Raw genomic sequence first — 27,030 nt, forward strand, 5'->3', positions numbered from 1 at the left:
TCATTGTCCATTTGCAACCTACTAGATAATGACCTTAAAGGCTTAAAGTGTTCCTTCCTAAGAATTTTGTGTTTTAAAATACTGCCTTACAATAACAATCCCCGATATTGTTACCCCAAAAGAGCTGTTAAAGTACTAACTGTTACATAAATCGGCACCACGACTAACCAATAGCAACTTTGACAATTTAAGAGCGTCTAGTAACACCAAGCCTCAGTCCATATTGCATGGATAAAATGGTCATCATTCTGTACTTCACCTGATGCTCTGGTGCCAAATTGAATTCAAAGAATCTACACAAGATGGCTAGTGCCATTTTCATTTGTAGATAAGCTGAATCCTTCCCTAAGCATATTCTTGGTCCAGCCTACATAACAGTACAGCAGAAAACACATACACATCAGAATCCGTACATTCTAACTTCTCGCATGACATAATTGATGAACTCAAGCACTCTAGTGTTGGATGTTTTTAGAATCGCCGCAATTCAATCTAGTAAGACTTAGGTGTAGGTTTGAACTGTCATAGATCTGAAAGTTCACACCTGCACCTTGCCATTTGCTCAGTCAGGATAATATTTTTAAATCTTAAAATGTACCTGGAACGCTGTGAATTTGAAGGGGGAGGCATTTTGGAAGAACCCCTCTTTGAGCCATCTCTCAGGTTTGAACTGAGCTGCATCAGGACCCCAGTTGTATTCCATTCTTCCCATTGAATAAGGTACATAAGTTACCATACCTCCTGCTTTTACTTTCGTTCCATCCGGCAATACATCATCCTCTAAGATGCCTTTAGGGTCCTGCACTTCATTACTTTAATTTAGCTTTGACAGTCCAAAAGGGAAAAATACATCCCCAAAGAAAAAAAAATGTTTATAACCAAATTTCAATACCATTGACTGGGAAGTAGGAAAGTTACTCGAGGTTCTAACAAACGAACGTCTTAACAATCATCATATATATCTTTTAACTTCATAATAATGTGGCATACGGAATCACTATAGCACAGCATAATTCATCCATACAAGTAGGTCAACAACTGAGATAAACAAGTAAGAAAAAGATAACAAAGTAAGTTGTCTATAACAGAGTGATCTGATGAGATCAAGTCATTTGATCATCCTTGGGAAACCCAGCTTGCAATTTTTTCCTTGTTAACAATAAGTGGTATTTAGTTATGTGTACGATGTCAAACTGTTTTACCAGTTGACACACTGGCCACACTATTGAGTTATATTGTACAATCAAGAAACAGTGATGATTTGCATATAGACAGACTGATGTATGCTAATGATATATAAATATTGGAATGGACGTACCTGAGGTACCGCAGGGTACAATCGAAGTGTCTCCGTAACTACTGAATGGAGATATGTTAATTTTCCGAGTGAATCATATGTCAACAAGCTTGCAAAGTGTTTTACCCTTTCATTGAAAGATTTTGTGCCATCGGGATTATAAGGAAGCAATGAGATGTTCTCTTCTTTTGCTTGGTTTTCTTCAAAAACTTTGAGTTCAGAGTAGAGTTTATCAGCAACTTGAGGATGAGTCATGACCATGTAGATAGCCCATGAGAGAGTTGTTGCCGTAGTGTCCCGTCCAGCAATCACAAAGTTCAGCACAACATCTCTAAGGCTTTTGTCATTTAGATCGCTCTCTGGTTCTTCGCTCAACTCAATGAATCTTGACAATATATCGTGCTTAATCTGGATAATTTGCAACGAAATACGTCATATATCATATAAGTTGGATGAGAGTCATTCATAGAAGATACATATATAGTACCTTATTCTCATTTTCGTTAGTTGTTTTAGATTCTTTTATCTCCGCTTTTCTTCTCCTGATCACACGGTAGGTAAAATCATCTATGCTTTTAATGCTTTGATCAAGTAGAGCTTCAGAACCCACATTGAAAAATCTCTTGATTCTCCATAGAGGATCAATGAACCTTAGTGTGACAATGATGTTTGCTGTATCAAATGCTTGTGCAAAGCTATTAGCTGGTAGGTGAGGAGCAAGAGTCCCTATCTCTACACCAAATCCCACCTTACAAATGGAGTCCAATGTCATCCTCATCAGCAGTTCCTAAGAAAATAGGAAAGTGTGTTTCGATACAATTCTTCACCTTAGATCATAAAGTATTTGACCAAGCAGATCATATTTGATGTAGCATAAGGGTAGGGGTACAGGGTGTGACTCACCTGCATATCTAGTTCTTTCTTATCTGCGGATGCTTGGTTCAGTATACTAGAGAGCTTCAATGCGTACTCTCTAAATACTATGGTGCTGAATTCCCTCAAATTCTTGGATGCAAATTCAAAGCTAGAAGTCTTTCTTTGCTTCCTCCAATGCTCCCCATCTGAATTGAATATTCCGTCTCCAAGTAGTACTTCCATGTATGAATGGTACACTTCTCCCTTTAGTCAACACCATAATTGCTTATGATATAACCAATATAGAAAAACCATAACAATAGACTAAATGTAAAGACCATTTTGGATGAACTCACTAAGAACATGTACCTTGGGATAATTGGCAAAGTTTGTCTTCAGGACATGTTCAACATTTGCAGGATCAGCAATGTAAGTATAAGTTGTGAAGGGCATTGGAACTATAACAGTTTTTACCACAGACAAGTACTCAACGAGCCAATCATGCATTCTGTCATAGTTGATATACTGTTCAATTGATGCTCCAAGAAGAGGCCAAGTTTTTGGTCCCATCACATTTCTTTGATTCCATCTGTGGATGATGATCCATGCAGGTACAACTATGCAAGAAAGCATGGTTACTATCATACTGAATCCATATGGAGATGAAGAAACGGACGATAGATTGCTGTCTTCCATTTTAGAGTAAATTGGAGAAAGGAGGAAATTGTAAGCCAGGGAATCAAGAGTGGTTTTTTGCTTAATTATAAACTAAATAAATAAATGTAGCTAAGGTGTGGATAAATAGTTCAAAAGAATTGATGAAGTAACAACTCTTTTCCAGCAATCTTGGTATGCATTGGCATAAAGGTTGTGTGCATATCTTTGGTAATTCTGTATTGTTTGAGTTATCATCACATCTTTAGTGTTCCTGACCTACCATTCTACTTTATAGTTTATACAATAAACCGGTAACTTTATAAAAATTTTACCTCAGACAAATTCATTCTTGGGATGAGACCCAAGTCTTCAACAATATTTCCAGGATCCAACCACATCTGCCTTTAAATTAGAATGGGAGCCTAAATGAACAGTTGATATTATGGAATGTCGAGGACAACCTTTAGTTCTATCAATGCACCTTAATCATTTTTTTATTATTGGTAAGTCTGCTTTAAATGAGATCAGTAATTTTTTGATGCTGGTGGAGTTCGACTGTTTGAGCCCCAGATCTCTGGTATCATTACCCAAAGATTTTACAGACTTTACTAGTCGGCATCTTAATCATTTGTAGATAATTAATATTAACAATTGCCTTGTTGATTTTGTAAGTTTTTCATTAACCAAAAATAACACATCAACTATTACAATTTCCTTCTTAATCAATGTACTAATAATCTGCCTCATACTTATAATCACAACCACATAATGAGCAGAATTTGGAAAAGATGATTTCTATTTGCACATGGTGTATGGTCAGTATAGGTCAATCTAGGCTAATTCAAACTCAAATTTGTTTGTACGCATGTTTCTATTTGTCCTAATCATAAGGTGGAGTTACTACATTTCATACATAAGAACTACATTTCTTATGTATGAAATGTAAGAACTACATTTCAAAATCATACATTTAAAATCATACATTTCTTATGTGCGACAAAATCATACATAAGAACTACATTTCAAATTCACATTGAAGTCCCATAAAAAAAAAATAAATAAATAAATATAAATATATACAGTCTCGATCTTAGAAGTACGTACTTAACTTAGTAATTAACGGACTAAACCTTACAGAATATCCACGAGATTTAGTAATCCAAAAACACTGAAAAAACCCCACCGTAATCTCTCTCTCTTAGGACTCGAGATCTCCTCTTATTTCTCTCTTTCCAAAATTTCTCTCACATACTTTTCTCTCTCCATTAACTATTCGCACTCTCGACCAAATTAAATAAACAATAAAAAATGTCTCCTTATCCTCTCTCACTTCAATACCTCTTGTTACTCTTTACCTCACTTATGTTTTTTTTTTCTCTCTCTCCTTGAAGTAGAAACAACCTCTGAGTTGAGTAGCAATGGAGACTGCGCGAACAGTAAAAAACATGTCACCTCATGAGTTCGTCAAAGTTTATTCTTCTCACCTCAAGAGATCCGGCAAGGTATCTATCTATATACTATTTTCTTTTAATTTTATACTCAAGTAGCTTCCGAAAGATCTATGGTGGACGCAAGAGGAATGGAAGCCGTCCACCACATTTCTGCAAGAGCAGCAGTGGGATTGCTCATCACATCCTGCAAGAGCTTGAGAAGATGAAAATTGTTGATGTTGATCCTAAGGGGTGAGTTATTTGATCACACCTTCCTTTTATTTTTTTTATTTTATTTTTTCTGTTTATTCAGGGTAAAAGGGAAAAGTATGTTAGGAAGGATTCTCTTCACAAATTTGATGGGCCCTATATGGAATGTAGTTCCCTCAGATATACACTTAAAATTCGAGTGACTATGGTCTTGGCCTCGTTCTAAGGTTACTAAAATCATTTAAGATCAAACTAAATTGTTGAGATAAAGAGCTATCTTCATTGGTAAGGAGCTACTCCTGCATTAGGAAGCATTTACTGACTTGTAAACAAGGTTTGCATTGCCTTTTTAAGAAATTCAAGAACCCATGTATGTTGAGAGGATGGCTTGTACCTCTTTAACTCCTTAGCATTTGATTGCAGCTCGTATTTTCTGTTTTCCTTTTAATGGTCATGGTTTGGAATACGCATCAGACTTAGAAGCGTTCAAAGCAAAGTGTATCTTTAAGTAGACATCCTATGCCAATTGAACCTTTTAGACTTTTAGCACTATTGAAAAACTAATATTGGTCATTGATTTTTTTGGTAACAGTTGGAGGAGAATCACTTCTAGCGGACGTCGTGATCTTGACCAAGTTGCAGGGAGGATTGTTGTTGCTCCAGCTCCTTGAGCAATTCATCTCAGTTACTATCATCAAGAATGGTGTTTTAATACTTTGAGTTTCAGATTTTATTGTCGAATGAAAATGTGAGTCTAGAAACTTGATTGCTTTCTCTTGTAGTAAACACACTAGAAGAAATTGTTTTTTTGGCTTGACATAATTGATTTAAAGTGATGAAAATAGAGGTAAATGTAAGAAAATAGGTATAGTTTGAAGAGGGGGTACACTATGATCTATTTTGCTGTCATAAACAGATCATAGTCCTTGCACGAGGACAAGGTCAACTTATGCACCAGTTAGATAATCTCAGCAATTTTGTTCACAAGAGCTGGGGTGAAAGAAACCAGGAAGTAAGAACAGACAGGAGAAGCAAAATAGCTGATTTTGAATTCATTGGAATTCCTTTTATTCTAACATTAGCAGTTGGTGGGGTGGGAATGTTACTATATAAGAGTTGAGCTCTCTTGCAATAGCAGTTGAATATCTCTTCGCTTGTAATGAAGAATGTATTCAATTGCATTTTTGTAGTTTTTGTATTTCATTTTAGATATTTTTTTCCCAAGTCAAAATCTGCTTGGGAACTATATCGATTGTTTGTGATTTTGAAAGGCAAATCACATCTCTTGCAACCATTGCAACCACTCAAATTCATCCATTAAAGAAAGCAAGTTACTGCACCATCTTTTTTCAACAAGTCCGCGGACCATCTTTTCAGCAAGTCACATGACTGACCACTTCACATACGTTCAATTACAACCCTTGACTTGAATGAAATAAATGTACGAGACTAGTTACATTGGCTTCTCAAAATAAAATTGCAGTTGCAATCATCCATTACTAAAAAAAAGATAACAATATCTATTACGATTAGCGCGGTTTTCTTGAAATCTGCTACTAACATCTGGTGTCATTAAAGTTCCTCGTATGAAATATCTACCACCACCAGCTGCCATCATGAGTACTTCATGCATATCAATGCAAAGCTCCATCACCTAATATCAAACAAAAATTCAATAGCTAAGATATACAACACTAAAAGGTAAAAAAACAATTCAAAAAATTGGTGTTTACCCGAGCCAGAATAAGAACCATCGTCACTATTAGAATTTGTATTAGTTTCATCCTCGTCGTCACATGAAGAAGTTTGCGAAGTTTTTTCGCTGCAAGGTAATTAACATTACAAAGAATATGTAAAATGCACTTTTAGAATTAAAAATAAAGGAAAAATAAAGTGGACAATTACTTACCCATTATTAAGCATTGGACAATTCCTTTTGTCATAAGACACTCCAACCTTATTACAACCATTGCATCGCCTACCTTTATTCTGTTTTCCCTTCCTAAGTGCTTTCTCTTTTCCCCTCTTAATCTTTTTTCCGCACCCTTTTGCCCTTGCTTGACTCGGTTCCTTGTAATTGTTTTCCAAATTCGAACTCTTATTTTCATAAAGACTACATTTATCGCGTGTTGCTGCTACACTTGTGCCACAATCAACTAACTTCTTAATCTCTTCAAGTGCACCATCTAAAGCATCAGTATATACTTTAATTGCTTCTTTACTTCTAAGAGCTTTATCAACTACAACGGTAGACATTTGAATAAGTTCATTCCTCTTCATGAGGTATAGTTTATCATCTTGTATCTCCATTCCACCATCATCAATGACTGTCTCTGATTTTCCAACTTTACACCATCTCTTTAAAATGTATTAGTTCGGCAATTTATCAAAATCATGCATTTTGTTCAAATATCCCAATACGTGTCTACAAATGACCCCCGAGCTTTCAAACATCTTGCAACTGCATGAAGCAAAATCCAAATCTTTTTTATAACAAATTTCCCGCACTCTATACTTTTCCACCATTTTCTTCCCCAAGATTTTCCTTTCAACTTTATAAATACAACAACTGTCATTGTCACCAAGAAGCTCAAATCTATAATTCAAGCTCTCCCACAACTCATCTTGAAATTTAAAAAATATCTCAAGTGTATAAACATCACCCATGTGTACCAAAAAATTATGGGGCATTTTCAATTTAGGTTTCTCAATCATATCTTTGTTATATGCCATTAATTCTTCATGGAGTTGGTGCATAAGTCCCCTACCACTATACCAAAACAGGATATTCTTAACGGCGCAGAACCATTACTAAAAATATTTGTAACGGTTTATTTCCGTAACTGTTTGGGCGTTATTAATATGTTAAGTTATTTACTTACGGTTTTTAACCGTTACAAATTCTTTTTAGTAACAGTTATTTAGCGTTACTAAAATTAATTACTAACGGTTTTCTAAACTCAATCGCATTAAATATTTTCAAAAATAGTAACATTTTCCTTCAATTTGTAACGGTTGGTACACGTAGCCTACTGAAGATATTAGTAACGGTTATGAGAAATTAGTAACATTTTTTCGTGTAGTATGTGTTGCTAATTGAATCATTTACTAACGTTTTTTGCACCCATTTCTAACGTTTTTCCTACTTCATACGTGTTACTTAATGGAGAGCTTAGTAACGCTTTTTTGCCGTTACAAAACAATTTCATATTGAAAAAAAAAATTAATTTTCTCGTGCCACATGTTTACCACCTTCACCAATCACCTGCATAAAATGCCCCCATTTTTTTTTTTTTAAAATTCCACAAAAGTTACCAATAAACAAAAAACCTCACAAATACATCCAATCAAGTACGTACTCTTTTATATTACTACAAATCACAACCAAAAAGTCATAACCATAAAGAACATGCGAATTCGGAAATTTGATGCACAAGGAAATAAACATTTTAGATTTGTCAGGGAACTCATCCTCTTTTTCTTCGACTATCTAGGCCTCAACACTCCATAAATCTTGAGTCCTGAGAATAAGATAAATTAAAATACATAAGACATGCAAAATGAAAGAAACATCCATACCTGAATTCAGTGAATGCTAATTTCAAGTCTAATTCCAAATATTACCCAAGTACCTCAAAAACTTTACAGCCAAATGATTTTTTGCAAGACAAAACCTATATGAGTGCATAATGCCATAATCATACTATTTAGTGTTGAAACAGTACCAAATATTCGCTAAAGTAAAAAGTCTATTACAACTAAGAATGTAAAAAAAAACATCCCAGCCAGCAAGGTGTTTGAGTACTGACTAGTAGTAGTCCTAGTTAACTAATGTAGTAACAACTAAACTTTTCTTATTTAAAGGACCCTGGTAGAACAACAACCAATGCACCCTAAATATAGCATCTTAATACCGTACTAGGCCACAACATACCATTGTGTGTAAGCCTGCATAGTACACAATGTTGGCACCTGAACAACATCCCATACGATAACACTTTAATAAACCACAAACAACTTCCACCCAAGTCTTGCACGTTATTTAACTTTGAAGGAAAAAAGAAATAGAGATGATCCACAAAATGCATAAACATTTGTTCATTGAAAGCTAAAAAATGTGTTATTGTTACCCTATCAACAATTCTCTTCACTATATTAATTAGTGGTACCCAAAATTTTCTCTTAACTTTCAAGACCTAAATTAACATCAATAACCATCACTATCTCACAATAATCAACAAAACAAATAACAAGACTTTTACACGCCTTTAGTAGAAGATTCCCAATGTTGAGTGAAAATTGTCCAAGGCACCGCCATCGTCCCTCCTCCTTTATCTAGGCATGGGACTAGCATTTCAAACTAATAGTACTGATTATCAGCAACAAAGAAAAAGGCCCTAGTTTGAAGGATCTTTTTTATCTCAATAATATTGATATAAGCATGACATCCTCAATAAGCTAGATTATGTTTTCATGACACCCGTTTATCACAATTTTGAATTTTCCTTTTTGAAGGTAGAAATCCGATTTCCTACCAAGCAAAAGTAGCCTAAAAACCCAAAATCAGCATGCATACCTACGTTACATGGACAAGCCATTTTAAAAGACTCAAGAGCAAACACAATTCAGGAATGGAGATCACACAAATTCAATACCGAATTTCATAATCTGAAGACAGAAATATAATTAAAAAATAAAAAACGAGCACAACTAGAAGCAGAAAATCTGCCCATTTTTCGAAAAGACCACCAAAGTATTGGAATTAATAGAAAAAAACATAAATATAAAAAGAACAAACCGTACCTTTGCTGTGAACCACAGTTATAATATTGAACAAAGAGAAGAATATACATAACCTTCATAGTAATCGAGTAAACGAAAGAAAGAGAGAGGTTAGTTTACTGAAAAAATCGCCAAATTTAAACGGCAGTGAAGCCCTATGTAATAAAAGGAAAACAAAAGGAAGATTACACAGTATTTACGCGACAATGAGAGCAGCGGAGAAACATAGTGTACTTGCGGTGGCAATAATACAGCGATATTCTGACAGATTGCAGTTCAAGCTTGCATTATTACATGAACATAATGTTTCTGGACCACATCAAATAAAACGAAATCAACACTATTAATCAACTCCCTTATTAGACTTGTAAAAGGGAATAAATTTCAGTAGTTAAATTAAAAATAATAACCATCGAAAAAGCAATAAAGAAACCCAGTAAAAGCTTAATAAAGGAAAATAAAATCAAGAATTAATCAGCATAGACCATTCAAAACAATGGAGCACACAATAGATGGAAAAGAAATAAGCAAAACTCAATCAAAGAAAAAATTATCTCGAAGCCGAAAAATTCTTACTTGAAATAAGAGTTATCAAATATTAGCGGGTTGACAGTCCAGGGCCCTTCAAAACCAGAGCAGTCCTTGTGGCACCTTCCCTATTGGATACATAACATATGTAAACAAAATTCAGGAAGTAACAAACTAATTGTTACAGTACATGAAGCACAATTGCTTCAATCACCACAGTAGAACTAAACAAGCTAGAAAATAAGAAATGGAGATAAAAAGAGTATATTATCGACGAACCAAGGTGTGGCCACCAGAGAGAGCAATAATATCTTGATCACTAAGACCCATTTGTTTAACGAAGACATCCCTCAAATGGTCCGAACCTGAAATGTTAACATATTTCATCAAGGAAACAAACAATTCATCAACTGTAGAAAAATAATATAATAAACAAAACCTAATATGGAAACCAAAAGAAGCCGGGTAACAGAAAGTCCCTACAACCATTTAAAATAGGTTGATGCAAACATTTGGTTTGGGTCACTAACATGCTTTGCTGCAAAACTTTTAACAGTTTCGTTAAAAGTAGCATAAAACAGAAGGATCTGAAAATTGGGGAAACATAAGAGGTGATGATCAGGAACCTTAGTACTATGAATGAATAGTTTAAGATCCAAAATAAGCATCCAAACTAAGCATGTATTGTATTTCAAAGACTCAATAAATGAATTTATACATGCTTGAAGTTTAAATGGGTTAAAAAACCATAAAAGATATAATTATATAACAATGACTATTTACCGGACGTCCTGATATGTATAAGTTGTATACTGTAATCAGAACAAAGAAAACACAACAAATCAACATGATAGAAATATATAGTGAATTTTAATTATGATAAAACAAAAAATGACCTCTCTAAATCCAAATTAAAAATTTTATATGCCTTCAAATTTTTGTATTAGTCCGACTCCGTATGCTTAATACACTAAAGTAAACAAAGGTTGTGAAATAGTTACTCAGCCTACTTTGCCCCAGAATTGGCCTTATAGGTGAAATGAATAAGTAATTCATTTATTCATCAATGTAACACTAACAACTATTCTGGTAATCTACAGGTGAGCGGGTAAGCGTGGATAGGTGAGGCCTATCCAATTTAAATTGAAAAGCCAATTTCGATGGTTTTATCACTTCATTGCATTTCTTAATAGTATGTGTGTCCTAGAAGAACTCCTAGAGTCCTAGATGCTAATCAGTTTACTGCATAAAATCTAGAAGACAACTCTACCAATACTTTTGAGCACAACAATGTAGGAACAATATGACAGTAACAATAATGCACCTGAATGTTCCTATTGGCTTTTCTAATATCCCTCATGAGTTTCAAGGAATCCTCTTGGAAGCCACTCTACAAAAGGTAGCAATGCACATGAGCATCCATACACAAGAAAAGATAAAGTAGTCAATAAGTAATGATCAATTAAAGACACTTTTAAAAATTATAAAGAGAAACACTACATGAGCAGAAGTGTCTAACCAAATAAAAAAGCGACTTACATCCGCCAAAGATGTGATCCGCCTCGTTAAAAACCAGTATTTTCAAATCTCTCGGGTTGAGTGTCTTGTAAGAAAACCATTTCCCAATCGTTCCAGGAGTTCCAATAACTACTTGATCCACAACTTGCCCACGCCTTCCATCCTTAGTAGGCAGAGCAGGGATAGAAGTTATACCGGTATATTTCCCCATCTTTCTCAAAACTTCCAAATTCTGAACCACCAATTCCCTAGTCGGGCAGACACATAGAGCTTGTGGGGATTTCAAATTCGGATCGACACGACTCAACATCCCAAGCACAAAACAAGTAGTTTTACCCGAACCATTATGAGCTTAGGCAATGAGATTCTTGTACGGTGGAGAGAGAATCATAGGCAAACTAACCGACTGAATCTTACTAAAGCGAGTAAATTTCATCTCAACATAAAGCCCTCTTAATAACTCTGATGATAATTTCAAATCCTCAAATGTCGCCCTTTATTGAATACAATGTATCTTCTGACGTAACCTGTAAAACAACAACTCAAATCTCAATATATAAATATTAATAAGGACGGGGCGAGTAATCTTACAGTTGTAATATTAGTATCCTCAGCTTCTTCGAGAAAATCATTCTCTTTTTTAACATCTTCTTCGATCTTTAACGACTCAAGTTCAGGCAGAGGTGTAGTAGAAGATGAGGTTAACTCTTCTTCGATAGGGTGTGCTGCATCTGTATTTGTAGTAGACTTACAAGCGGCGGCATCAAACAACTCAAGAACGAAACAGATTTGAGAGAGATTGAAAGAAATTTGAGAGATTGAAAGATAGTTTGTTTCCATAGTTAAAGAGTTATGATACACGAAACTTAAATAGAGTGCGAGTTTTTAGCAGTTTCCCTTATTCCTCAATTTCTAATTTTTTTGTGTGTGTTTTTTTTAATGTTCATGGTTTGCCAGCGCATAAGTTTCGTAAGAAAATTAAAACAAAACGTTAGAAATTAATTCAATTTTAATGGAAAATCATTGTAACAGTTCCTTATAATTACTCACGGTAATAAAGTGAGAGGAACATAATTACGCCTAAAAAGCGTTAGTAAACAAAAAAAGTGTGCGTTACTGATTTCCTGTTTTGGTGTAGTGTACCAAACTGAATCATAAAATCTACTAAAAATTTTTCCTTGGAAACATACCTCTTGTAGAATGAATGAGCGCTTTCCGCTCGTTGACTACTTGATATACCAGCAAAGAAAATATGATTCACATATGCAGGCACCCATTGTGAACGAATATCGTACAATGACTGTAACCATTTATTTTCATGTAAACCACTCCTCTCAACAAGATCACTCCATTTGGAGTCAAACTCATCCTTTGTCTCACATCTCCATATGCAACTTGAGAACTCACTGTAGTACTAAATATACTTAATTGTATCTAATCTCTCCGAATTTTGTCAATATGTGCCAACTCTGCATTCGCGGACACAATACCCATATTTAATATGCCAAAAGAAAGAAAAAATAAAACAAAACAAAAATTACAATACTTGTGATAAGTATTTGGAAGAGCTAGAGAAATGGCTTTTGTCATTCTTTGGATCCCGACCGTTATAATCATCTTCGCGCGTCGCCGGCATAGCTTTTAAAAATTGGTCAATAACCAACCAAACGTAATCTGCAGCCTCTCATCACATAAAAATGCACAAGCAAATAAAATGGTCTGGCCATGATTATTAACCCCATATAATGGTGCCAAAATCAATCCATATCGATTGGTTTTATAATGTAGTATCAAAAATAACCACGTCTCCAAAAAACTTGTATGCTCGCCTAGAGGTTGCATCTGTCCAAAAACAATGAGTAATCATTTGTTCAACATCTGCCTCAATTTTAAAAGTGAAAGAAGGATTCTTTGCTTGTTCCAATTTTAAGTACTCGTGAAACATATCTCCATCGTGGCCCTTCACCGCATTACGCTTGTTCCTTTTTTCTGTTATATAAATCCTCTCAGATAAAACCAATGTTTTCTATCCCACCTGACTGCACACCAAGCAAGTTGAATTGTTGATGTTGTGGTATATTAACCATGGCAAGTTGTTGCGTTAAACATTTTTGGGCAGTAGAAAAGCCACGGTGAGATCTTAGAAAGTGTACTCTACTCGGTGTTGACAACGAGTGAGTATGCCCCTCAATAAATACACTAACTACAAATGCACCAGATTTTGTCTTTGTTACTGCTATTTTTTGCCTTACAAACTTCTTTTTTATTACCCTCGCCTTTTTTTTCCCAACATCTGCTACTAGTGAACTTTTTCCTTGTTTATAACAAACATATTCCTTTCTTATTGTTGCACCATCCTTCTTCTGCTGAGACCAACTACGTACACTAAACCCAGCTATTTTTGCATATTCATTGTAAAAGTTGTAAACATTATCCAATGATTCAAACTCCTGACCTACTTTTGGCTTCATGTCGTTTAATACTTGAGGAGTGTAAATCTCAATATTTTCAGCACCTAAGCTCCCACTCTCTACATCGACTTCTGGATTCTCCATTTCACTATAACCTGACACAAAAAAAAATTAAACTCATTACCAAAAAGCACTATATATGCAATAATAATTAATTGTTATTTTAGCACGTACAGTACCTACTAATAAGTACAATAAACAAATGGAGATAATGCGTAAATAGTGTAGTGTGTGTAGTTAGTAGCATCTGTAAAGTATTGTTTATACTATGCATTTTCATCCAAGAAAGGACAAGTCCCCTCTCCCATCTCTATAGAATGCAATTACCACTCTTCCTTCACTATCTTTGATGGCTCCTCCATGCCCATTCCCTGCATGCATCTATCATTTAAAGCGTCATTCAATTTAAAACTTCCTTCTATGGGTGTAATCTAACAGCACATCTTGTCAACTGATGGCCCACTTGAAGACCATCTGAATGCCAATAAGCTTACCAAGATTGCTTGACTCGTCACCCAACTAAGCATTTTTATTTTTTGTTTGCACGGTCACCCAACTATAGTGCTCACACATATAGACAATTTCAATATGCATGACCGTTGCTAGTTATTCTGTAGCATGGTCTTTTGCGGCACTAGTATGTGATAATTGAAAAATGAAGAATCAAAGAGTGCAACATTCATTTTTTATTTTAATTTCAGTAGTTACAAAACAACACCAACGCCAAAGTAATACTGATTTATTTTTGAACTATACATTGTAATTCTTTGAGTTATACACCGTAAGTAATAAACACTTCAACTCCAAACCACTCTCTTAAATTTAAAATTATTTAAAATCAATATAATGTTAAACTGAAGCACAGGTCATACTACAACTACTAGAAATACAATATATTCCATCGGGGAAAAAAAGAGACTATATGCAAAATATTCTAGTTCTACTTCAATATGATATTGTTAAAAAAACATAAGTAGCACCAAATACCTTCAAAAATAGTGAAATTGTCCTTGTTTACCGAAGAAAAAGTACTAGAAGGAGAATATGAATGGTTTTTTTTTTTTTTTTTTTTTGACTGGAAGAGAGAAAAGAAAAAAATTTAAGTCGTGAGAAAAGAGAGCGAACCGTGAGGGAGAGGGAGAGAGAGAGAGTCAAGTAATGGGGGAGAGAAAATAGGGAGGGAAAGAGAGAAATAAGAGAGAGAGATTACGGTGGGGTTTTTTCAGTGTTTTTGGATTACTAAATCTCGTGGATATTCTGTAAGGTTTAGTCCGTTAATTACTAAGTTAAGTACGTACTTCTAAGATTGGGACTATATATATATATATATATATATATATATATATATATATATATATATATATATATATATATATATATATATATATCCTCCCTAAAGGACTTTAAATAAGGACCAAATCTAAAACAATCCACAACTTCACTTACAAAATTATTTAAAACCTAATCTTTTGTACATATGATTTACTAACCATAAAGAACATCTCTACAAAAATTCAACTCATTTGACAATTTTTAACATTGGCAAAAGTTAATTGCAAAAACTAGACATTTCTAGACCGTTAGATATTTTTCAAAAATGGATAACAATTTTTATATAAGTTAGAGGATATCAAACTAGTTGAATTTTTGTAGAGATGTTCTTTATGGTTAGTTGATTATATGTACAAAATATTAGGTTTTAAATCATTTTGTAGGTGAAGTTGTGGTTGTTTTAGATTTAGTCCTTATTTAAGGCCCTTTTAGGAGCCGGGCTATATATATCCACAGTCCTTCTCTAAAAAGTAGCTACTTAAGTTAACTTAAAATAAGTACTCAACCCCATTATTTTGTAGATATGATATACTCACTATAAATATCATCTCCATAAAATTTCAGCTCATTAGGAAACCTCCAACATTGGCAAAAAAGCATTGCGAAAACTCGACATTTCTGGACAGGTAGATTTCATTTTAAAGATGACAACAATTTTTATCTATGTTAGAGGTTTCCAAATGAGTTGAAATTTTGTGGAGATGATATTTATAGTGAGTACTTCATAACCACAAAAAATTGTGTTTGAATTCATTTTCTAGGTGAAGTTTTACTTATGTACTTATTTTAAGTTAACTTAAGTAGCTACTTTTTAGAGAATGACTAACCTTAAAGAATAATTAATGAGAAATCAACAACTTGATACAACTATATTAAATTAACCTCAAAGAATAATTAATAGGAAATCGGAAACTAGATGCAACTACATTGAACTAGCATCAAAGAATAATTAACGTAAAATCAGAAACTTGATGCAAATGCATTAAACTGACCCCGAAACATAGTTGTATTATATGTAGGGAGAATATAATGTCTCGACAAGTACAGTTTTATATTTTAAGTAGTGTTTATTATAATTTTTTTAATTATGATTGGGGATGTCTTGCTATTCAAGTAGCTTCAATATCATCTTCGCCACATTGGACATTCTCACAAAATTTCAATCAAACTTCTATTATTCTAACAACAAAAATAAATCGATAGGTTTTATTAAGGTTTGGTACTTTCTTTTTATAGAGAGTGGTGTAAGAAATTTGAATGAGTGATTAATATAATTTTCATATCATTTATAATTTCAGGTTCCACTACCTCTTTTAATAACTTGTAACTTTAATTTTAAATCACGTAAGAAGCGGAAGTCACTCTACTGCTCCCATAAGAGTTCATAGTTTGATTTGAAGTGTCGCAACGTCGAGAGATGAAGGTAACCATCCAAAATTTGCAATTACAAACAATATAATAATCATAGTCTCATAAACAATTTGATAATGGAAAGCTTTACCATCTATCAAGTTCTCCAAAGACACAAACACATGAAGAAGCTCTAGTTGTATACGATTTGATCTGATATCTTAACCAAACTTGCTAAATTTTGTTTATTATTATTTTTTTTTTTTACTTTTTCGGTATTGAATAATGATGGAAATATATTGACTCCTCTTAGTGAGATTTAAGAGAACTTGGTAATAGGGAGAATCTTTCCTTTCTAGTTTGAGACAATGTAAGGTTTTTCCTAAATTTTTGTAATTAGTTTAATTGTTGTGAAAATATTGGAGTCTCTATGAAGGCTCTAAAAAATAGAGCCAAGAGGGTATAGCTATAACATATATACTAGTTTTCGAACCCGTTCGACAAACGGGTGCCATTATATATATTAAATTATTATGAAAATTGTTAGTAACTATGTAGAGCTATAAGATATGAATATTATATTTATCACTCATCTAAATTTACTTGTTAAAGTAAGCAAGTAAACTACCTTCACAGGTAAGGATTGTCTGTACTATGAGTTTCTCTTCCTCTCCTCTTACTCAATAGTGGCTAAGGCAAGAAAGTATGATCAATGATCTTTTACTAATCCTAGTGTCTTTTTCATCTCTAATCTCATCCATACTTGATGAAAAAGTTTCACCTACCCGCTAATAATTATTATAATTAGATAATGCTCTCTTTAATTTCACAAAGAATTGAGTGGTTTTTGTATCCACTTTTTGATAGATGCATTTATATCAATTTTTTTTTTAAATGTGGTTCGTATATAAATGTGGACTTAAGTCATAAGCCCATTTGGTAATTTGTAATACGAACTAAATTGACGCATACAGTCCAATTTTATCGCTTAGGCCCATAGAGCACTTCTTAGGGCTATAATGCATCTTAGACATAGCCCATAATAAAGTCTGTTAACCCATTTAATTGTGGTTGAGTTAATTTTTTTAATGAAAATGTGTCCTTGGTCAGAGTATTATTTATTAAGAAGTTTTTGTTGATGTATAAACTTGCACTTATTAGGACTTTTGACACATTAGTAGATTTAAATAATAGGTTAAAATGTTAAATAAGTGGGTCGGTGTAACATTACTACTTTGAAAATAAGACACATTGTAAACACTTGTTTATGAGCTTTGAAATGGGCTATGTTATTTTGGTTTAATTTGGTCTCTACTTATTTTCAATTTCATTTTTTCCATTTATTTAGTTTCTTTCATTTGTCATTGGAAGACCACGTGATCTGATATTTAATTGTTCAAACACAAAAAAAGAGGAAGTTCTGACGTCTGAAGTTTGTTTCGGTGAAAGTGTAGAAGTTCTTCCCTCATCGTTCCTTACATATTCAGCCACAAACCCATTTCCCCTAAACTTATAGTCCTCGCTCTCTGGTCTCTTGGTTTCATATTCATTGTAGTCTTACTTATCTACTACCGTAGACGCCATGGATGGGTAAGTTGTTTTAGTCAAATATTGTTTTATTCCAATTGCTTAAGATACTTAAGAGACAAAATAGGATGAGTTGTACATGTGTTGGGGACTTGGGTGTTCTATTTCTCCTAATTTATGTTTTGGCTGAATTGAATATTTTATGTTTGATTCGATAGGTTTAGTAGTAAACCTGCATCAGGAGTAATATTTCAGAGTATGGATTGGGAAGACAAATGTGTGGTTTTGCAAACACATAAATGGATAACAAAGTCCAAGGCTGAAGCACATATGCTAGCTGTGTATATTGTTAAGAAATACCAACTGCTGTTTTGTTAGTTTTAGAAAGTTTGTATTAGTTTTTTTTGTTTTTGGAGGGCACTTTTTTATGTTTTAAATTGTAATATGTCTTGATACTTTGCAAGTTTGAAAAAAGCTTATACCATGACATATGCTTATATTATTGGATATAGCTTAGCTACTGGTTTTGAAGACGAAACAGATAAAGGAGTACTATTCTTGATCTTTAGGCCTTCCTTTAGGCCCACATATAATTCTAAATATTGTTTTTTTTTAGTTATTGGCAGATGATTTTCCAAATCCTCAAGTACGTGCTGTTGGATTGACCCACTTAACTACTCATTATAAGAGTTAATTTTTCATTGCTTCCACCAATAAATTTGGGTTAATGTCCATATGTTTTTAGGTTCATTCGTTTCAAGCATGAACTTCAGTGAAATCAGAAGACTTCTTTTGTAATGCTACAATTCAAATAGCACATTAACTTCGAATAGGACATAAATGCAAGTCTATATCTATACATTCTTCTTTCAATATTTCAGACTACATTATTCTTTCAAAACAACGTTATTTTGCTACAAATGAAGTAAATAAATTAAATTAATGCATATATAAAGTTTAAAATAAGGGTTCAACAGAAGAAAAAAACATACTATTTGACCAACATAATAATTTTTTTGTATTCAAGTACTAATCCTCATGTTTTTCTTCTCTTTATTATTAAACTCTCCATGTCCTTCATTCCTTTAATTTTTTCTTCGAGACAATTTATCTTATCTTTGTTGTATTTATCATCAACCAAATAATCTAACATAATATTTTTGAGGATGTCGAGTTGTTCTGTTTCTCTTCAACCTCTTTTCTTTTTTTTCATAAGTTCTTTGAAATTGAAGTCTTTAATTTACATATCACGTTCATCATATATAAACTGTATTGCGTGAAAAGTTGCTGAATCTTCTGCTTTTGCAACAGAATATGTAGTGCTTCCATCAATTTCTTTAACTACGACATCTTCATTGTTAAATATTAAGTCTTTCGGCACCTTTAATGTTACAGTGCTTTTGAATCATCCGTTCTCTAATTCGGTGTTGTAGACCGGATCTTGTTGAACATTAAGTCCTTTTTCTAGAATTTCCTTTAGCAATTTTTTTTACATAACTTGTAATTTTCATAAGCCATTATCTGCAATATACATAATAAAATTTATAAATTCTTGATCCAATATTCTTTAATATAACAAAATATGAAATGACGTGAGAAAATAATTGTAAATAATGGAGAAGAGGAAGAAAATAAGCTACCTGGTTTTTCGGTTTTACTACGTGATTGGAAGTTTACTTTTCGTAGGATTCTAGTTTTGTATATATCTTAAATTTGGATATTTTGGCCATGATTAGATCTCCACTTCTGAATAGATTCTTCAACAGCGAGCTTCTCCCTGTTTTCAGCCTCCACTCTATTAGGAGCCAAGATTACGACACGTGTCGGGTAATTTGAAATTTGGATTTTGAGTTTTATAGTGTGGGCACGTGCAAAACGTTTCAGGGGTAGTTAAGGCATTTTGAAAGTGGCAAACTTGGTCAATGACGGTCAACGCGATCAACTAATGGTAGGGGGACCTAAAGCTAAGAAACAAAAAACTTTGGATCCAACGCAAATACCTATATTATTGGGAGGACCTAAAGCTAAATCGCCCTATCTTAAATTACACTTTTTTTTTCAATTAGCTAGAAGTTATTGGGCTTTGAAACTTATACGTTTACTATTGGGCCTAGGGCCCAAATTTTTTATAATATATGTTTTAAGCGGGTATTGTATCACAACTTCTATTCAAATTTGGCTCTGTTACCTCTTTTTCCCACGCATATTTCATCCCAAAGAAGTTCGGAACCACAGTGATCGAGAACGAGAACAATGAGTTGATTCCAACCAGGATTCAGAATGGATGGAGAGTTGGCATCGATTACAGGAAGCTGAATAGCGCATCGAGGAAATACCATTTTCCATTGCCATTTATCGATCAGATGTTAGAAAGATTAGTTGGACAAACTTACTACTGCTTTCTTGATGGTTACTCAGGATATTTTCAAATCCATATTCACCCTGAGGACCAAGAGAAGACCACATTCACATGTCCATTCGGAACATTCGCCTACCGTCATATGCCTTTTGGTCTATGTAATGGACTGGCCACTTTTCAGCGATGCATGATGAGTATTTTTGACGACATGGTGGAGAAATACATGGAAGTTTTTATGGACGATTTTTCAGTTTTTGGATCATCTTTTGAGGATTGCCTACACCATCTCTCCTTAGTCCTTAAACGTTGTTGCGATACCAACTTAGTTCTGAACTGGGAAAAGTGTCACTTCATGGTAAAGGAAGGGATAGTGCTAGGTCACCAAGTTTCAAAGGAAGGAATTCTAGTAGATCGAGCAAAGATTGATATTATAAAGGATCTACCCAAACCGAAACTGTCAAAGATATCCGGTGCCTTCCTAGGTCACGCTGGATTCTACCGGCCGATTTATCAAAGATTTCAGAGAATTGCAAGACCCCGGCCACATCCGTTAGGGAAAGATATTGTCTTTGATTTTGATACATCATGTGTTGAAGCTTTTATGAAGTTAAAGGAAGCACTAACTTTAGCACCAATCATTCGTATACCGATTGGAGCCAGCCATTTGAAATCATGTGTGATGCATCCGATTATGCTATAGGAGCCGCTCTAGGACAAAGAGACAAGAAAGTGCCATATGCAATCTACTATGCTAGCAAGACTCTAAATGGAGCTCGATTAATTATTCTACCACTGAGAAGGAACTCTTAGCCATCGCCTATTCTCTTGACAAATTCCGACAATATCCGATAGGTTCAAAGGTGATTGTCTATATCGACCATGCCGCCTTTAAGGTCATTTACTCGCTAAGCGGGATGCCAAGCCAAGATTGATCCGATGGATACTACTTTTACAAGAATTTGATTTGGAGATACGTGATAAGAAAGGAACAGAGAATGTCGCTTCGATCACCTTTCTAGATTGCTAGTGGAGAATACGGAAGACAATTAACAAATGCGGAGACTTTTCCCGATGAACAGCTTATTCAATAAATCGGAAGTGCCATGGTACGACCACATTGCAAATTATCTTGTGACCGACAAGGTACCATCACATTGGAGCAAGCAAGAAAAAGATTTATTCTACTCAAAGGCCGATATTATTTTGGGATGATCCATACTTATTCAAGAAGTGTTCGATCAAATTATTCAAGATGCATCCCGAGACCGAACAGAATCCATTCTATCATTCTCATGATCATCAAATTTTATGGGAGGACACTTTGGCCCGCAACGCATCGCAGACAAGGTATTACAAGCTGGATTCTATTGTCCTACTCTTTTAAAGATACAAATATTTATTGCAAAGCATGTCCGAGATGCCAATTTCTGGGTAAAACCTCGAAAAGGTTCGAGTGGCCTCAACAACCGATCCTTATCTCAGAAATCTTTGATGTATGGGGTATAGATTTCATGGGACCATTTCCTCCTTCTTTTGGTTACACCTACATTCTACTTGCTGTGGACTATGTTTCAAAATGGATTGAAGCAGTTCCTACGAAGATCGCCGATCATAAAGTCGTCGTGGACTTTCTGAAGAAGAACATTCTACCAAGATTTGGAACACCGAGAGCCATCATCAGTGATAACGGTTCTCACTTCAGAACGTGGTATTTGGGAATCTTATGGCAAAGTATGGAGTAATTCACAAGCTAGCTTTACCATATCATCCTCAGACTAATGGTCAAGCAGAAGTTTCGAATAGGGAAATCAAGAGTATTATGGAGAAGACAGTAAATCCATCTAGGAAAGACTGGTCTCTTAGACTCCAAGATGCACTATGGGCATACGAGCGACAAAGATTCAAAACACCCATAGGGATGTCGCCCTATCGCTTGGTATATGGAAAAGCGTGTCATCTACCTATTGAGTTAGAACATAAAGCCTATTAGGCAGTGAAAGAGATGAATTTCAACCTAGATCAAGCAGGAGAAAGGAGGAAGCTTCGTGATCGATGAATTAGAGGAATTGAGAAGTGATGCTTATGATAAGTCGAGGATTTACAAGGATAAGACTAAAGCATTACATGATAGAAGAATTCTGAAGAGAGAATTTGAACACGACGAAGGTTAAATTCTACAACTCTCTTCTAGAAATTTTCCCCGAAAGCCGAGATCTAGATGGATCGGACCGTTTATAGTAAGACATGTCACACCTTTTGGAGCTATTGAAGTAGAAGACATAAAAGAAGGACTCGTTTCAAAGTCAATGCTCATCGACTAAAAGCCTTTTCTCGGAGTTACCTACCGGAGACGTGGAGGCCATTTTTCTCGAGGATCCGGTTTATCGGACCATTTGTTGAAGTGGAAAATTGGGGGTAAGTTACCTACACACCTTAAAGATTACATTCTATGTCTTGCTGAACCTGTTACTCTGCCTAGTTTAAGTTTTTGCATGAGGAAGCCAAGCGTCGTAAAGTTTGACTCCTTAGGATCTCATTAGTATAAGTGCCATCGATAGCCGGCCCCTCCTCATTTTTCATAACTTTGTCCTTTCTTGAGAGAAGTTGCAAGCCCCGGAGTCAAAGTCTCATAACTCTAGTAGACCGAGTATAAAATGTCTATAGGAAGTAAGCATGTTGTTGAGAGATCAGTTTTGGAATGGGAATTCTAGTCTTGTGGATCTGACTTTAAAAGACTCACATTATGTCTTGGGGATCTGACGTAAAAAGACCTAAAAATTTGTTTCTTGAACTAATATTGATATTCGGCATCAATGGTAATATCCTACCTTTTTTCTCATCCATTTCATTTACTTCTTTATACATTGAGGTCAATGCATGCATAAGTAGGGGGAGGGTATACTTGAGAAATGAATTTCGAAAATTAGTTTTCAAAAACAAAAATATTTTTGTTTCTATATCAGTAGCATGAGAAAAATGAATTTTAATGATGAGTCTGGGATATATATTCTATACTGCTTAGTGTTGAGTTTGATAGATAGTTGATATTATTGATTTCATTACCGCTTAGACTATTTATTATGCTCGGACATAGTTCTTATTGATAGAATTCTTTATCAAGGCATCACCATAATACTTGGTCAGTTTTGTGTACTTTTGCTAGAAGAGAGATTTAAAACCCTAGTAAACTGGAAGTAGAATTTTTAGACTTGCCCGTGAGACTTGAGCTTTATACCCATTTTTTGGAGAGTTCTTACGAAAAATCCGAGTCTTAATGACTCATCATCTTTCAATTCTTTATGTCATTGTAATATAGTCTCATTATTCATTAATTTGGTTAATCACGAAGTGACATCAACTGGGGAGATAGCCATTAGGTCTTGTAGTCTATTCAAAACAGAATTATCATAATGATAAGTCAAGTAGTGAACCCATTCAAATTTTATCCCACCTAGTAGGACCATCATGTTAAACCCTTTTGAGCCTTTACAATAAACCATTTTCTTTCATAAAACCCTTTACCCGTCACCCAACTCCGACAAAGGAGTATAGCCAAAATCTTTATCACCCATACCCATATGTTTCTGAGAATACGAGGGGCACAAGGAGGAAGAAAGACCACAAAAGGAAGATTACAAGGAAATATCAGAGAGATACAATGAAGTCCATCATTCTGTTCAAAGTGAAAGAAGCTAGTGGAAAACAAGCATATCCAAGATTACTAATCAAGGATATACCAATGAAAAAAAAAAAAAAAAAAAAAAGTTGAAAAGAATGGATGGAAAAGCTAAGATAAAGGAAGAATTTTCTACAATACAGAATTTGAAGAAATCTTCCAAAGAAAGAAGCAAAACCCTAGTGTTTTCGAAACAACCTTAGAATCCTTTTTACCTTTCCTTCATAAACCAATACCCAAGCCAAGTTACAACCCATGACTTATCATTACAATATGGTACGAAGTCTAGAATAGGTGAGAGGATGCTAAAGTGAAGGACCCGACACTTCATATGTGATTGACATTCTTTCCATGAGACTAATTTTATTCAGAAGTCTGTTTTTCAAGGTAGTATGTGGGATGTTCAGATGCATTATTCTTTTCCCCACATACATGAGGTAAAAATAGTAGACCATCTTCCTCGAGATTCTTTTCTGAGAGTATGACCGGTGAGGATTGAAAGTCGAGATTATCTACCTATGGTAAACTAGGGATTCCGTTTCTTAGATAGGAAAGTATAGGAGATTGACTAAGTACACACATAAGCCTTGATTGAGAATTTTGTCAATTTTACTATCTCCCATCATAATCTATGAGTCTTTTGCAGAAATGTAGTTAGCAATGGAGACCTGCTATTGGGGTAAGCACTAAGTGGGTAAGGAATTTCTCTCTCTGAAAAATACTATCATTCTTAAACATGCTATTGATTGATTTTGTGGGTATATCACCTGAAAACCCTCAATGAGACTATAACTTCGTCCTTTTGGGGAACTTAAAGGTTTAAAGCCTTGTTGCATATGGTAAATGCAATCGCTGATGCCTCGCGAAAATGAGTTAGGATTTTATTTTTGTTATTAGGATGTGATTTTGATCACTTATCTATTTTTATCTTATTTGCTAAGAGACTAGCAAAAGGCTAGTTGGGAGTTGTGATAAGTGCTCAAAAAGTGCTATTTAACCCTCGATTATGCCTCTTGTTTAGCCATCTTAGTGGACTAATAGTGTTTATAAGTTGTGTTTTAAGATTCTACAGTGAAAAAGAGTTTTTTAGAATATTAGAGAAAATGGGGTAAAACGAAGCAATTCGGAGACATCAATGATCACATGGGAGGTCCGTGGACAATTATGGAGAAGGCCAAGGAATTGGAGCTATTAAATATGCGACTTGGACCTATTTTAAAGTCTATTTGGAAGCCCAAGGCCAAAGGATTCGTTGCTTGGACCAAAGCCCGCAAAAGGGATAGAAGGATAGAGAAAATCGTAGAAGAGAAAAAATGTCGGCTTGATTGCATCCGATGCATAGATCGGGACACATGGATGCATGGATAATGCGTAGGGGGCCAATTCATGTAGGGGCCAATTCACTTATATTCTTGTCTCCTTAAACTTGAGGTTTGAGAGAACTCATTAATAATAAAAGATCGGTTTTAACTAGCCGAGTCTTAATAAATTAGTCTTTCTAGTCTTTATGTTCTTCAACTCTTCTTTCTTCTTCTCGTTCTTCATGTTCTTCCTTCTATATGGAAGGCTAATCTTCTCCTTCAAGGGGAGGAGATGAAGCCGATGTGCTAAGGTTTAATGATTCTTCCGGTTCATGGTGTTCTTCAATCAGGTTACTTCTTTATGTTTGTAGTTATTAGTTCCATTGCCCACACCTGGGGATGGAAGTATAGAATAGAGTTTATGTTTTGCAATATTAATATCATGCTAGTGTTCTTTACTTTTCTTCTAGTAGTGTAATTCTTTAGAGTTAAGGAAGTATTCTTTGTGTTGCCTTAGAAGGGGTAGCTCGGGGAGTGGCTGCCTAGGGAAGTATTCTTTGTGTTTGCCTTAAGTGGTGATTCATTGAATGGTGCCCTATTAGGAAGTACTCCTTGATGTTGCTCTTGGTAATACATTGAATGGCTGCCCGAGCTTACATAAAAGGAAAGAAGATATTAATAGCATAAACATAAGAACAACCTTAAGTAGAGTTAATTGTTAACAATGTTTCATCCAAAAGGGCATCGGCACTCGCTCGATTGCCTAATTGTAGTCTACTTGTAAGAACAACCATGAAGCAGAAGGTCATAGATTAAAAGTATTGGTGGATTCTAATCTCTTGAATTCTCTCTCTTATAAATTCTCAATAGTTTAGTTAATTTAGCTTAGTTTAGCATTAGAATCTACAATCTCTACAATATTAGTTTTTAATCCCTCAAACCCCCTCCAGTCCTGTTCTTCACATAACATACACTTAAAAGTGGAACGATACCCTACTCATCATTTACTTATTGAGGGATAATTAGGTTTTGATACGCTTCTCTTTTGTTCAACGACCATACCACATCTAACACACAAAAAAGAGGTTGGTCAATGGGATGGCTGAAAGAGCCACGGTGCTTTAGGCAGTAATGTTTGCTGGATATTCGCAATATGGGGAGCCATTGTTGAGTTTAGAAGTCTATATGAACATGGTTTGTGAAGGGGTGGAATTAAATGGTGTTGTTATGGTGAACTTGTTGTTGGTATGTAGTCAATTAAGGTGGTTGAGGCATGGGAAGAGTGTTTATGGATTGTGCATCAAGATGAGAAGCAACATTAGTATGAGAGTAAGTATATTGATCATATTATTTTTTTTTAATATTTTCTTGTGTGTATAGCTATTGCATTATTTGCAAGACCTCAAGATAATAATAATATGTTAGAGGATAGATAAACAAAAAAATTGGCATAATGGATAAACAAAAATTTGATGGATCCAATACTATGTTAATCCTCATCCAATAGAAAATTCAGCTAAAAAATAACTAAAAAAAAATTTGATAGATCTGACACTACACTAATCCTCAACCAATTCTGATAAATTATTTGGAATGCTTAGGTAGTCCATTTCCCAATTTGGTCCTCCTATAACCAAGGCTTCATTTATTGCCTTCAAATAGGCATTTTCTTTTCTCAAGTGTTCAATATATTGATGAAGTTGGTTTTCTCTAGTATTTGCTTCATGTAGCTCTTCA

The 27,030-nt window shown here is 34.6% G+C and overlaps 2 protein-coding genes and 2 pseudogenes across 3 annotated transcripts; 1 reads left to right on the top strand and 3 right to left on the bottom strand.

Moving 5' to 3' along the window:
• Positions 1-39: 39 nt before the first annotated feature.
• CYP704B1 (cytochrome P450, family 704, subfamily B, polypeptide 1) lies at positions 40-3,089 on the bottom strand. The gene is made up of 6 exons (XM_086576625.1): positions 2,522-3,089; positions 2,201-2,416; positions 1,785-2,084; positions 1,319-1,705; positions 599-799; positions 40-367 (listed from the first exon to the last, which is right to left on the bottom strand). Exons 1-6 carry the CDS (start codon positions 2,846-2,848, stop codon positions 188-190), a joined length of 1,611 nt encoding a protein of 536 aa, XP_086432751.1. The 5' UTR covers positions 2,849-3,089; the 3' UTR covers positions 40-187.
• Positions 3,090-4,227: 1,138 nt separating this feature from the next.
• On the top strand, positions 4,228-5,291 carry LOC147480342 (small ribosomal subunit protein eS19z-like; annotated as a pseudogene). Its single transcript, XR_015205236.1, has 2 exons — positions 4,228-4,491; positions 5,042-5,291. The product of XR_015205236.1 is annotated as a small ribosomal subunit protein eS19z-like (transcript).
• A 4,538-nt stretch (positions 5,292-9,829) lies between these two features.
• Positions 9,830-12,117, bottom strand: LOC147480343 (DEAD-box ATP-dependent RNA helicase 38-like; annotated as a pseudogene).
• A 1,166-nt stretch (positions 12,118-13,283) lies between these two features.
• On the bottom strand, positions 13,284-13,832 carry LOC147480344 (protein FAR1-RELATED SEQUENCE 5-like). Its single transcript, XM_086578618.1, has one exon. The coding sequence runs from the start codon at positions 13,830-13,832 to the stop codon at positions 13,284-13,286; it is 549 nt and encodes a 182-aa protein (XP_086434744.1).
• Between the last annotated feature and the right edge of the window lie 13,198 nt (positions 13,833-27,030).

Source organism: Coptis chinensis, chromosome 8, assembly GCF_015680905.1.
Source record: "Coptis chinensis isolate HL-2020 chromosome 8, ASM1568090v1, whole genome shotgun sequence".
NCBI classification, from domain to species: Eukaryota; Viridiplantae; Streptophyta; class Magnoliopsida; order Ranunculales; family Ranunculaceae; genus Coptis; species Coptis chinensis.